Source organism: Capricornis sumatraensis, chromosome 1 (genome assembly GCF_032405125.1).
Source record: "Capricornis sumatraensis isolate serow.1 chromosome 1, serow.2, whole genome shotgun sequence".
NCBI lineage: Eukaryota > Metazoa > Chordata > Mammalia > Artiodactyla > Bovidae > Capricornis > Capricornis sumatraensis.
In genome coordinates, this window is record NC_091069.1 from 25,695,271 (window position 1) to 25,707,938 (window position 12,668).

The following is a 12,668-nucleotide window of genomic DNA, read 5'->3' on the forward strand; positions in this document are numbered from 1 at the left end:
AAAATAGATCCAATATGAAGTCAGATTTGTTCTTCCCTACTACCACTCCATCCTTGGGGAGGGGATTCTGTTTATGGGTTCATAAGCCAGACAATATAGGCTTCTGACATTTGAGAACAAAGGAAAACAGAACTGACCTGAGCGAGGACTTTTCCAAAGGAACTGTGTCTGGTGAGAGACTGGATGGCAGGCCTCTCCATGACAGTGAGCCGCAGAGTGGTCCAAGAATACTCTTCTGTTCTTTGATCCCATCGTGAGCCCTATTTCAAGCAGATTAATGGACAGATATCTATTCTGAGGTATGAGGGCTGCCCAGCAGCAGCCCAGAGCTGGAGAGAGACTGCCCTCTTCAGCGTCCTGTGACCACTCCCCCGATAACAGCAGGTCTGCGGTCAGCTGTCACGGTGGGTCAAGGCTTTGCTTGTGAAAACCTCCCCCGCCTAAAGGTTGGACGGAGAGCTTCTAGGGGACCCGAATCTTCCATCAAATTGAGGCAGGCCCCAGTGACTCCGAGAGAGAAGGGAGGATTCTCATGGGAAACGTTCCAATGTTTTCTCGGAACTCAGTACAACTTCTAGAGGGATGAGCTAGACACACGGATAGCAGCTAGGGCTGGAGCGGGGAATAGAAACACTATGTTTTGACGTCATTTTATTTTTTTTTTGACGCAGCCACCTGTGTTGCACTGGGGGTAGTGGGGGGTCGGGAGAACACTGGCATATTCAGTATGAGATATCTGGGCTTCACTCACATCTCTTAAGGAGACAACCCATTTAATATTCACAACTGCATAGTTCATTGAAAAGATGGAAATGTGGGATATCAGCCCGCTCTCTGTAAGGAAAACCTGTGCTGTGGCTTTGGAGTAGGCTGATTAATTTGTGACAAGTCTCCCTTTGTGCCCCTGGGGAGAGGCAGAGTCCTCGAGCATTTCCTGGTTTTGCTCCTCATCTGCAGGTTGGTTAGTTCTGAGTAAGGATGTGGAGTACAGTGGGATACAGTCTAGATTTGTGCCATCCCCAAAGTTTTGGACTCTGAGACCTTTCTTCAGCTATGATGAAGAGCAGTGAATTGTCACCACCTGCATATTAGGGTGAGGGAAGGGAGCCGCACACTAAATTTTCATTAAGTTTCAAACTCATAAGATCATTCCCGTAACTTTCGCTTGTGGCTCTAAGCACTTGTGTTGTGCTTAGTTGCTCAGTCGCGTCCAACTCTTTGTGACCCTATGGACTGTAGCCCGCCAGGCTCCTCTGTCCATGGGATTCTCCAGGCAAGAATACTGGAGTGGGTTGCCACGCCCTCCTCTAGGGGATCTTTCAAACCCAGGTCTCCCTCATTGCAGGTGGATTCTTTACCAGCTGAGCCACTAGGGAAGCCCAAGAATATTGCAATGGATAGCCTACTCATTCTCCAGGGGATCTTCCCAACCCAGGAATTGAACCGGGATCTCCTGCATTGCAGGTGGATTCTTTACCCACTGAGTTACCATATCATAGTGCAATTTTATACTTATATAGTTGTATGATTAGTGTCTAGGTCTCCCATGATTATAAATATATATTTTTTCTAATTTGGCCACCACCCAACACAGTGCTTGACGTGTAGTAACTGCTCAGTAAATATTTGTTGCATTAAAGAATGAATGAATCATAAAAAATATCCCTCAGGAGCATTCTGATGATTGTCATGTAGTACATACGTCCTGCCAGGAGGTGGCGATAAATACACAGTAGTAGCAGGATGAAAGCAAAGGATTACATAATGCAACAAATTTGTTTGTTTCATCAGATGTGGATTTAGCTTTATTTCTTCAGCTAATACTTGGTTAGGGCTTCCGAGGTGGCTCAGTGGTAAAGAATCCACCTGCCAATGAAGGAGATGCAAGAGATGTGGGGTCAGTCCCTGGGTTGGGAAGATTCCCTGGAGAAGGAAATGGCAACCCACTCCAGTACTCTTGCCTGGGAAGTCCCATGGACACAGGAGCCTGGCGGGCTACCATCCATGAGGTCGCAAAGACTCAAACACAACTGAGAGACTGAGTACACACACACGGTACTTGATTAAGAGAAACAGAAAGATGTAGCAGAAATGACCCGACAGATACGCATTCAAATCCTGCCTCTATCATAGCCAGCCAGGCACATGAGCAACAGCCTTGACATTTCAAGCTTGTCCACAAGGAGTTTGTGATGGCAGAGTGTTCAGAGTACAATGCAGAGTTTATGATCAGACTGTTCCAGGTGGATCAGGCAGATAAAATTTTTTTCCCCTAATTTTCTACCTTCTGTTTGTTATACAGTAGTCGGTCCCTCAGCATCCATGGGAATTGTTGGTTCTAGGACTCAAATACCAAAATCCCCAGATGCTCAGATTCCTTGTATAACCTGGCCTAGCACACTCAGCCCTCCATAGCTGGGGGTCCCAGAGAACCCAGGGACAGAGGGGCTACTTGGTGGTCCCACCTTCTGTTACTAGTTCTGAGCCCCCAGGTGAACCAAAGGGCTGTGGGCTACACAGGGGCAAGGACAAAAGAGAGCTGTAGAGAAGACTGCCTCCAGGGCAGCCTCACCCCCAGCCCAGGGAGCCTACTACTGGCCAGCTCAGACGCCCCCAGAATTAAGCCTAGGGTTCCGCTGGCCTGAACCTGGAGCAGACCCTGCTGCACCCCAAACCCTGCTCTTCACAAAGGAGCCTTCTCCTGGGTATCCTCAGGAGGACAGGCTGCCCCACTGATGCCAAACCCCAAAGAATGCCTCGGGGAAGCACACCACACAGCGCCTGGGGTCAGAAGAATTCCTGGCTGGGAGCCTGGGTTCCCATTAAGCAGGCGTTATTAACTGGCCATTTGCAGCTGCCTCCCTGGCTTCCCAGGTGGCTCAGAGGTAAAGAATCTGCCTCCCAATGCAGGAGGTGCAGATGTAGATTCAGCCCCTGGCTTGGGAAGATCCCCTGGAGGAGGAAATGGCAACCCACTCCAGTCTTCTTCCCTGGGAAATCCCAGGGACAGAGGAGCCTGGTGGGCTACAGTCCATGGGGTCTCAAAGAGTCAGGCACAACCTGGCGACTAAATAGAATAATCTGTTGTTCAGTCAGACAAAACTAAACAATCTGTTTCTCAGATGAGGTGGTTTTTTGTTTGTTTGTTTTTTTTACTTTCCTTTTAATGGAAATACAAGATACACTAGATTTAAAATTTTTGACCAAAAGTAGAACTGTGTGTGTATCCATGGGCATAAAGGAGACAATGGAAATTAATTGAAGGTTAGCTATGTTAGATTATCTAATATAGTTTTTGAAAATTCTTATGACAAAGCTTATTTCCTTTTAAACAATTTGCTATGGGCTGAATGTCTGTGTGTCCCAAATTCATATGTTGAAACTGCATACCCAAAATGATGCTATTAGGAGGGAAGTGCTTACATCATGAGGGTGGAACCTTCATGAATAGGATTGAAGGAAGTGAAAGTGTTGCTCGATTGTGTCCAGCTCTTTGCAGCTCCATGGACTGTAGCCCGCCAGGCTCCTCTGTCCATGGAATTCTCCAGGCAAGAGTACTGGAGTGGGTGGTCATTCCTTTCTCCAGGGGATCTTCCCAACCCAGGGATCGAACCCAGGTCTCCCGAATTGTAGGCAGATTCTTTACCATTTGAGCTACCTGGGAAGCCCCATGAACAGGATTAGTGCTCTTGTAAAAGAAACCTCATAAAGTGTCCTGGCACCTTCCAGAATATTAAGGACACAGCAAACAGTCAGCAGAAAGCAACCCAGAGGAAGGCCCTTACCAGTACCTGACCGTGCTGGTAGCTTGATCTTGAACATCTAGCCTCCAGAACTATGAGAAATAAATGTGTGTTGTTTACTAGCTACCCAATCTATGGTAGTTTTTTATGGCAACCTAAGGGCTTCCCAGATAGCATTAGTGGTAAAGAAGCTGCCTGGCAATACAGGAGACATAAGAAACTCCAGTTTGAGCCCTGGGTCGTGAGGATTCCCTGGAGGAGAGCATAGCAACCCACTCCAGTAGTCTTGCCTGGAGAATTCTGTGAACAGAGGAGCCTGGTGGGCTACAGTCCGTAGGGCTGCAAAGAGTCGGACACGACTGAAATGACTTAGTATGCACGCACAAAGACACAAGTGAAATATATAAAACTATATATATATATATAAATTTTCAACTTCCAATTTTTTTATTATATTAAAAGATTTGGATTACTAATAACAAAAATTATTTCTACATCAATATTTAATGCAGGAGTTGATGCAAAATACATTGAATTTTAAAAATACCCTTCAAGCAATAATACTCTTCAAATACTTGTACTTCTCAGGCAGTGTTTTCCTCCGAGAGAAGTAGATATGAGTTCAAGACCCTGATTTCTTCCTATAGAAATTGAAGGGAGTATGGCTTCATTTTTTCTGTTATGACCCATCCAGAGTTGAATTATTTCATCAAAAGAAGGATCATTCCCCTGATTCAAGAAACTTGAAGTACTCAGAAAATGATAAGATGAATTTTCTAAAGGAAACAACCACTCCAGATATCTGAGGGCTCTTCACCACACACTCCATTCCTCCAGAGAAAACGTGTTGGCTGTAAAAGTCAGTAAACAGACCTTCAGCAAGACACATGCAACTTTTATATCTCAAAATTTACCATTGATTTTTTTTTCTGAAGGCCTTCCAGATCTAAATTAATTTTTAATACACTGACCTAAGATGCCCAGCTATTTTCAGATAAAAATATCAGATAGCCTTTAACTTAAAAGGATGCTGTGAGATATAAAATGGGTAAAGCATTGCACCACCAGAAACCTACAGGGATGGAAAAAAATTAGACCCAGTGGCCTCATGTCACTGGATGCAGAAAGGCTGATGGATAAAAATCCCTAGGGAGACCTTGGACTCCACCAAGGGGCTCAGTGTGCTCTGTTTTTAGGTTATTATATTTCTCAGGTACAGGCTCTGCTCAAGACCCCTGAACACAGACGACACATTAGCAAATAGCACCCCCTTAGAGAGAGAGGAAGACCACCCAGGCAGAGGGCACATATGATACTTAGAATAAGAAATAAACATATTTGATCTTAGTCCTCGGTTCTCTTGGAATCTCTGGAGAGATCAGTGTCTGCCTGCATGCTCAGTCATATCCAACTCTTTGCGGCCCCATGGACTGTAGCCTGCCAGGCTCCTCTGTCCATGGGATTTTCCTGGGAAGAATACTGGAGTGGGTTGCCATTTCCTTCTTTAGTGTCTATTGTATGTTAATAAGATGAGTGGTGGTTTGGTGCCGGTCGTTTCAGGAGTGGGGCAGGACTGGAGGGGGGCAGCTGGTCCCAGAAAGACAAGGGACAGATTAGAGAATTGGAACTTCCAGCCCAAGCGAGACCTCCAGTGGAGACAGGGTGTCTGGAGATTGAGTTCAATCATCAATGGCCAATGATTTAATCGATCATGCTTGCATAATGAAACTGCCATAAAAACCCCTTAAACTATGGGGTTCCAAGAACTTCCAGGATGATGAAAGCATTCAGGGGCTGGGAGAGTGGGGCATCCTGTATTGGGAGCTCCATGCATCCCTTGCATTACTCTATGCATCTCCTCCGGTGGATTGTATCCTTTATAACAAACTGGTGAAGTGAAGTGAAAGTCGCTCAGTTGTGTCCAGCTCTTTGCGACCCCACGGACTATGCAGTCCATGGAACTCTCCAGACAAGAATACTGGAGTGGATAGCCTATCCCTTCTCCAGGAGATCTTCCCAACCCAGGGATCAAACCCAGGTCTCCCTCATTCCATGGAGATTCTTTACCAGCTGAACCACCAGGGAAGCCCAAGAATACTGGAGTGGGTAGCCTGTCCCTTCTCCAGCGGATCTTCCTGACTCAGGAATCAAACTGGGGTCTCCTGCATTGCAGGCGGATTCTTTACCAACTGAGCTATTAGGGAAGCCCCAACAAACTGATAATAGTAAATAAAGCGCCTTTCAGAATTTTGTGAGTCAGCAAATTCTCCAACCTGAGGAGGGGGCCGTGGGAACCCTTTCACTTCATAGCACGGCTCTCATAGGTACAGGGGGCAACCTGAGGCTTGTGACTGGCACCTAGGGTGGGGGCACTCTTTCTGGACTGATCCTTCCCTTCTGGTGGTGGTGGTGGTGGTTTAGTTGCTCAGTCGTGTCCAACTCTTGCGATTCCACGGATTGTAGCTCACCAGGCTCCACTGTCCATGGGGTTCTCCAGGCGAGAATACTGGAGTGGGTTGCCATTTCCTTCTCCAGAGGATCTTCCCCACCCAGGACCCGAACCCAGGTCTCCTGCATTGCAGGCAGATTCTTTACCAACTGAGCTATGAGGGAAGCCCCCAGTAACTCCAGGCCGTTAGGGTCAGAAGTGGATTGACCTGTAGGACACCCAGCTGGGATACAGCCAGTCGGAAAATTGGTTGTTGTGAGGAGAAAAAAATAGAACAACCTCCCAACTCCTCCCCCCTATATGTGGTGTTATAAGTGTTATGAATAATGAACAGTTCAGAATATACTAGGCTCATAGTTACAGAATGAGTTGTTTGATTAGAAAAGAAGAGATGGTCAAGTTTTTATTTTCTAGGATTAATAAAATGATTGTTACCGTTCCATGCCACCAGGTTTAGGAGTAGCTTCTTAGACAACAAGAGCAAGCACCAGATCAGATACTGGCGTCTGGAAGTGGGAGCTACTGAAATGCAAATTGAAACCAGCTCTCCCCAGCCCCACCCCTGGGAATGCTTGTCTCATCCCTGGGCCTCCTGTATTCGCCCCTTACATGAAATGCTTGTCTTTTGTTTCTGGAGGGAGATTTCCTCCCATCCAATGTGCTTCTCAGTGTAGGGACAGTGGGTAGCAGGGCTTCGCGGGTCCCAGGTCCGGATGTACAGTGAGAAAGAGGATGCAGTCAGAGAGGGCATGACGCCAGCCGTCTGTGTGTGGCCAGCCTGACCCACCTAGCAAGTGGCAGCACCCACACCAGAGTATGAATGCCACGGCATCCTTAGGAATCTGCTTTGGACTTTGTATTTGGTGGAATTCTTCAGCCAGAAACACGTATGCACCTTCTCTGGTTTAAAACAGCATGTGGCTTGTTTTTGTTCGGGGGTGGGATGAGGTTTGCTTGCTAGTTTCCTGTGCTCCACCTGGAGAATGTCTTTTCCTTTTTTAAAAAATATTTTTATCAGAGTATAGTTGCTTTACCATGTTGTGTTAGTTTCTACTATACAGCAAAGAGAATCAGCCATGTATATACATATATACGTATATGGAGGATATTCTTTAGCTTTGCTGGGGCAGAGGATCAGGTATCAGAGCTCCCTGCAGTGTGTGCTAGGCCCAGACGTGTGTCCACCGCCACGGTCTCTGTGGTCTTCCCACTTTGGGGGTCTGCACCCTCCTCCTCCTGCGTCCCTCTCCTGTCTCCTGCAGCACCCTGTGGGCTCTGAGAAGACACCTCTTTATGAGTCTCAGAAATAAGCCCAGTCATGTTCTATTTTTAGTGGGTCTTAAATGCCCTGCAAAAGAAGAGTTTCTAGAAAAAGGAGTTGAACGCTGGCCCAGCACCCAGGGGGACCATGGGGGCTGGGGACAGGGAGCCACTGGCCGGAGGACAGGGTCACCTTGCTCAGGCCCCACGGGCAGTGAACCGGGATGATCACACCCAGAGAAATGTGGGAGTCCAGGTCACACTGCCCTGTGCAGGAGAGAAGTCAGCTGGCCGCCCCTGTCCTAGACCCTGAGGGAGAATGACCAGAAAGGCCGCAGAGGAGGAATTCTAGCAGACCTGATGCAGGCCCCACCCACCTCAAAGCCCAGTGTCTCCAGCCTCACCCTCAGGAAAGAGCGAGGAGCCTGGGAGTGAGGACGCATGGGGAGACCGCTTCCCTGTGCCCGTCCTTAACCTTGAGTGTTGGGCCAAACCTTGTCCACACGAGCGAGCCTGAACCCTCGCCCCTGGGAGAACCCCGGGCCAACGTGTGGCAGTGGGCTTTCACTTCAGGGCCTGCGATTCTTCCCCTCCTGACAGGTGATCTTGTGTGTTCTGCTCTGTAGTTCTTCCCATACGGAGATGCCTCCAAGTTTGCGCAGCACGCCTTCCGCACCTTCGACAAGAACGGGGACGGCACCATCGACTTCCGAGAGTTCATCTGCGCGCTGTCCATCACCTCCAGGGGCAGCTTTGAGCAGAAGCTGAACTGGGCTTTCAACATGTACGACCTGGACGGGGACGGCAAGATCACCCGAGTGGAGATGCTAGAGATCATCGAGGTGAGGTCCCCGGGTGTTCTCAGGGCCTGGTCTGCTGCCGGCACAAAGGCAGAGCTTGGGAAGAGGCTCCCTGGGCACACGCCTATGGCAGGTCCCCTTCTTCCCCACCAGGAGCCCTGGTAGGCTTGAATCCTCTGTCCTGTCCCCTCCCTCCATGCTGGATAATGTCTCAGCTCCGAGCTGCTGGGTTATGACTGTCAACCACATTTCAACCAGCCATGCTCTCACTGTGAGATCTTCCACCAACACAAGCGTAGAGGGTGCGAAGGATGGTATCAGGATCCAGCTTCTCTGGCTCTTGGCTTAGCTCTGCCCTGCTGGATGCTGCTCTCTTCCTCAAGCCAGCTTCCCCACGGTGGGCACAAGATGCTGACTGTGGTCCCGTTTCCCATCATTCCACGTCAACAAGCATCTTCCTCAGTTGCCTATGCAAATGTCCCAGGACCCCCTGCCCACTGCTGCAACCTCAGTCTTCAACACCACTCGTTACACACTGAGTGTGAGATACCTGGGCCTTGGTTTTCCTGGAAAACACAGCCTCACATCAGGGCCTTGATATCCTCGCCCTCTGCCCAGGACTGCCCTCCAGGTCCCCTCATTCCTCTCGGGGCTGCCCCCTCATCTCATTGGCAGGCATTCCTCCCTGAACTCACATCCCTCTACCCCTGGGCCATCTAATCCCTTACCAACATTTTTTTTTTTTTTTTGGTCACAGAGTTTATCACTGCCCTAAATCACCTGATATAATAGAATGCAAGCTACATGTACAGAGAGGGCCATACTCTCTCACTGCTGTATCCCCCAGCCTAGAACAGTCCGGGAGCCTGCCAGGCACTCACCCGCTGATGAACGAGTCAGTGCCCCTTCACTCACTCACTGTCTTAGCTCGTGTGTGCACCTCTGTGCTGACAAGGTGACCCAAAAAGGGAAGTGCACTGCCACAGACAGGACCAAGTGTCTCATCCTGGAGCTGGGGCAAGGCCCTGCCCAGACCACAGGGCTGAGATTCGGGGCGGGGGGGCGGAGGGGTGGATCCCCAAAGCAAAGCCAAGGGGTGATGGCGAGAAACAGTAGCCAAAACCCAAGTGACCCAGATGCCCGCTCTGCTGTGCTGACTCTCCTCCCTCTGGGGCCGCTCCCTAGCAGTCAGCTCTGGCCTCTGGAGCCCTGCCTTCCACTTACCCCACCTGCCCCAGCATCTTTAGTCCCTTCCCTACCTTTAGTACCCACTTCCCTTCCCAAGTAAACTGGGAGACCCAGTAAGGTTCAGGCATGGAGTTGGCTATAGGGCGTTGAGTACCAAATCATCAATGTCTTTAAGAAAAAATGATAATAAACCTACCCCTCAAGACTGTGGTAACGATTAAGCACCTGGCACGCTTTCTCTCAGGCTTCCCTGGTAACTCGGTGGTAAAGAATCTGCCTGCCAAGGCAGGAGACGCAGGTTCGATCCCAGGGTCGGGAAGATCTGCTGGAGAAGGAAATGGCAACTCACTCCAGCATTCTTGCCTGGGAAATCCCATGGACAGAAGAGCCCGCTGGACTACAGTCCAGGGGGTCTCAAAGAGTTGGACACGACTGAGCGACTAAACAACACTTCCCGTCACGTAGGAAACGCTCAGCACACGGCAGTTCACTGTCGAGGCTCTGTCTCCCTTGGAAATATCCACCTCGACCCTCAGCTCCTTTCCTTCTTCATGCTCCCTCTGCACGTGGCTCCCTATCTCCTTCTCTAGTATTTTCTCCAGCTTCTAGCCCTCTGCACTTGCACCCTGGCACCCCTTCCTGCCTCCAGGTTCCTTTTTGCTGAGTCAAGTTTTCAGAACCAAGGTATCAGTAATTGATAGAGCCTTTACAGCCTCTCTGTACTTCAGGAGCTGCTCATTCATTTGGCCAAAAGTCTTTACAGAGAGGTTCCTCCATGCCATGCACAGCTGTGTACACAGGTCCAGCTGTCCAGCTGACATCCATTCGCTTGCATGTCCGCTGCAGCCTCGCTGTCCATCCAGGGCTGCTCACCCTTGAACACTCACCACTGGCCACTTTGGCCTCTACCATGCTTTCCACCTGGGCTCTTCACCTTTTCCTTCAGGGCTCTGGGCCCATCCAAATCTTCTTTACTCTTTAAGGTCTAGGTTATTTCGCCATCATCATAATCCAATTATAGAACTTTTTTTTTCTCCCAATAGGATCCCTTATGCCCATGGGTATCCCCAGATTTTGGAAACTGCCTTTCTACTTTTTCTTTATGGATTTGTCTCACTGAACATTTCATATAAATGGAATCTTGCAATATACGTTTGGCCTTTTATACCTGGCACTTTTTTGGACATTTATCTCTGCTGTAGCAGCTATCAGTATTTCATTGCTTTCTGTTGCTAAAATCACATTCAGTTGTATGGATGTGTCATATTTTATTTATCTCTTTGCCAGTTGAGTTTTTGTGCTGTTTCACTTTTGGGCTATTATTGAAATTGCTGCTATATGTTTACCTACAAGTCTTTGTGTAAAAGAGCATTTCTTTTTTTAAGGCACTTTCCTAAGAATGAAACTCATTTCTACCTTTAATTTCCATTTTGAGAATTCCATGTGTGCAGTTTAATGGAAAATGGAATCGTCTTACTCTGTTCTTTCACATGAAGAGAGTCCTTGCCTCGCAGATCTCCCTCAGCTAACTTCTTTCAGGGCTTAATTTTACTGGTGCACCTCTCTTGCTTTCTTGACAGATTGTAAGTCCCTTATCAGTTGGGACCACTGATTACGGTCCATTTCATCTGGGACCACTGCATCTTTCCCTAGATCTCCCGGGAGTAGAGCTTGTTGATTACCATCTGACTTCAAACTCAGAAGTTTTCAAACTGAGCTTATCGTTTTCCTTCCTAAACCTCCTGATCATCATTCTTGGTCTCACCACAACTCTTTTCACTCACTTCCTCCAGCCAGAAAAATTAGGAGTCACACGAAATTCTCTATCCCGTTAGTCATGAGACTCACACCGATTTGATGACACCACTCTCTTATTTAAAAGCATTTAAGGAGTCCTTTGAAGTAAATTTAAATTCTTTACCCCATCCTAGGTGAACTTTATGATCTATTTCTTGTCTTCCCAAGGCTATCTACAAAATGGTGGGCACAGTGATCATGATGAAAATGAATGAGGATGGCCTCACGCCCGAGCAACGAGTAGACAAGATTTTCAGCAAGATGGATAAGAACAAAGATGACCAGATTACACTGGATGAATTCAAAGAAGCTGCCAAGAGCGACCCTTCCATTGTACTACTTCTGCAGTGCGACATTCAGAAATGAGCAGAGGTCAATGCTATGGACTGCACAAGAGTATCAATGTTCCATTCAGTCTGCAGCTATTAACACACACACACACACACACACACACACACACACACATACCACACACAAATATCGCTTGGACTACCTGTAAATGGACTTGCTTCTTGTGTTTGAAACACTTGTGTGCATGAGAATGTCATTTGCTAATGAATTTTAAAAGCATATATTATAAAACAGACAACCTGCCACAATGTGATATGTGTAATATCATTTCATAAAAAACCTTCCTCCTCCAAAGCCTTGGCAGAAACGTGCTGCAAAGAGTTCTATGATTTCTCGTTCATGTTTTGCTAATGCTTGTGTCTCCTTGATTACATGATGTTAGTAGCACTGAGACCCCCACGGTAATGTAACTGAATTTTAAGCTGTGTCACCATTCTCCTGTAAAATAGTACTAGACAGACACACCGAGGAGATCTCGACTCCTCTGTGTGGTCCACACACAAGAGCTTGTATTATCAGTGAATATAAATGTACGACATTTGCATGCCTTTTAGGTTTGCCTTAATTCTTACCTCATTTGCACCCTATCAACCTGGAAAGAGCTGTGTTGGAATTAATGCAGTATAAACCTTACAAACTCTGCTAAATGACTCATAAATATATCTATCTATAATATGCATATACTCAAAGATATTATTTATTGAAAGTAAAAAAAAAAAAGATGGATGTGTATTGATTTCTGCTTGAATTTTCAAAGGCTTCCAAAGAGGTGGCAATAGATGTCCCAAATAAATTTATAACATTTGACTTTTCCCCTCAGTTCTTATTTCATAATTTTAAATTGGAAACAGATGTTTAATGATCATCCAGGGTCAGTAGCAACAAACTTACTAAATTTCCCTTTGAACACACAACTTGGGAATTCAAAGACTAGTGACAACCAACGGAAAAAAGCGACTTCTCGATACTTCATCCTGGCCCTCAGAAGAGGGAAAATTAATATGGCATGTCAAGTTTAAACATAAAACTTGCTCATTCTCAAAAAATGCTCACTATATGACAATACATGCTATCTCAGTG

At 47.2% G+C, this 12,668-nt stretch overlaps 1 protein-coding gene across 2 annotated transcripts in view; it reads left to right on the plus strand.

Moving 5' to 3' along the window:
• The window catches only part of VSNL1 (visinin like 1), a 125,783-nt gene extending 113,567 nt beyond the window's left edge, over positions 1–12,216 (plus strand). For both annotated transcript variants that reach the window (XM_068974325.1, XM_068974315.1), the window contains exons 3-4: positions 8,079–8,294; positions 11,406–12,216. In XM_068974325.1, the coding sequence (XP_068830426.1) occupies positions 8,079–8,294; positions 11,406–11,603 (414 nt within the window). In that variant the 3' untranslated portion in view covers positions 11,604–12,216. The remainder of the gene's footprint in view (positions 1–8,078; positions 8,295–11,405) is intronic.
• The last annotated feature ends 452 nt before the right edge of the window (positions 12,217–12,668 follow it).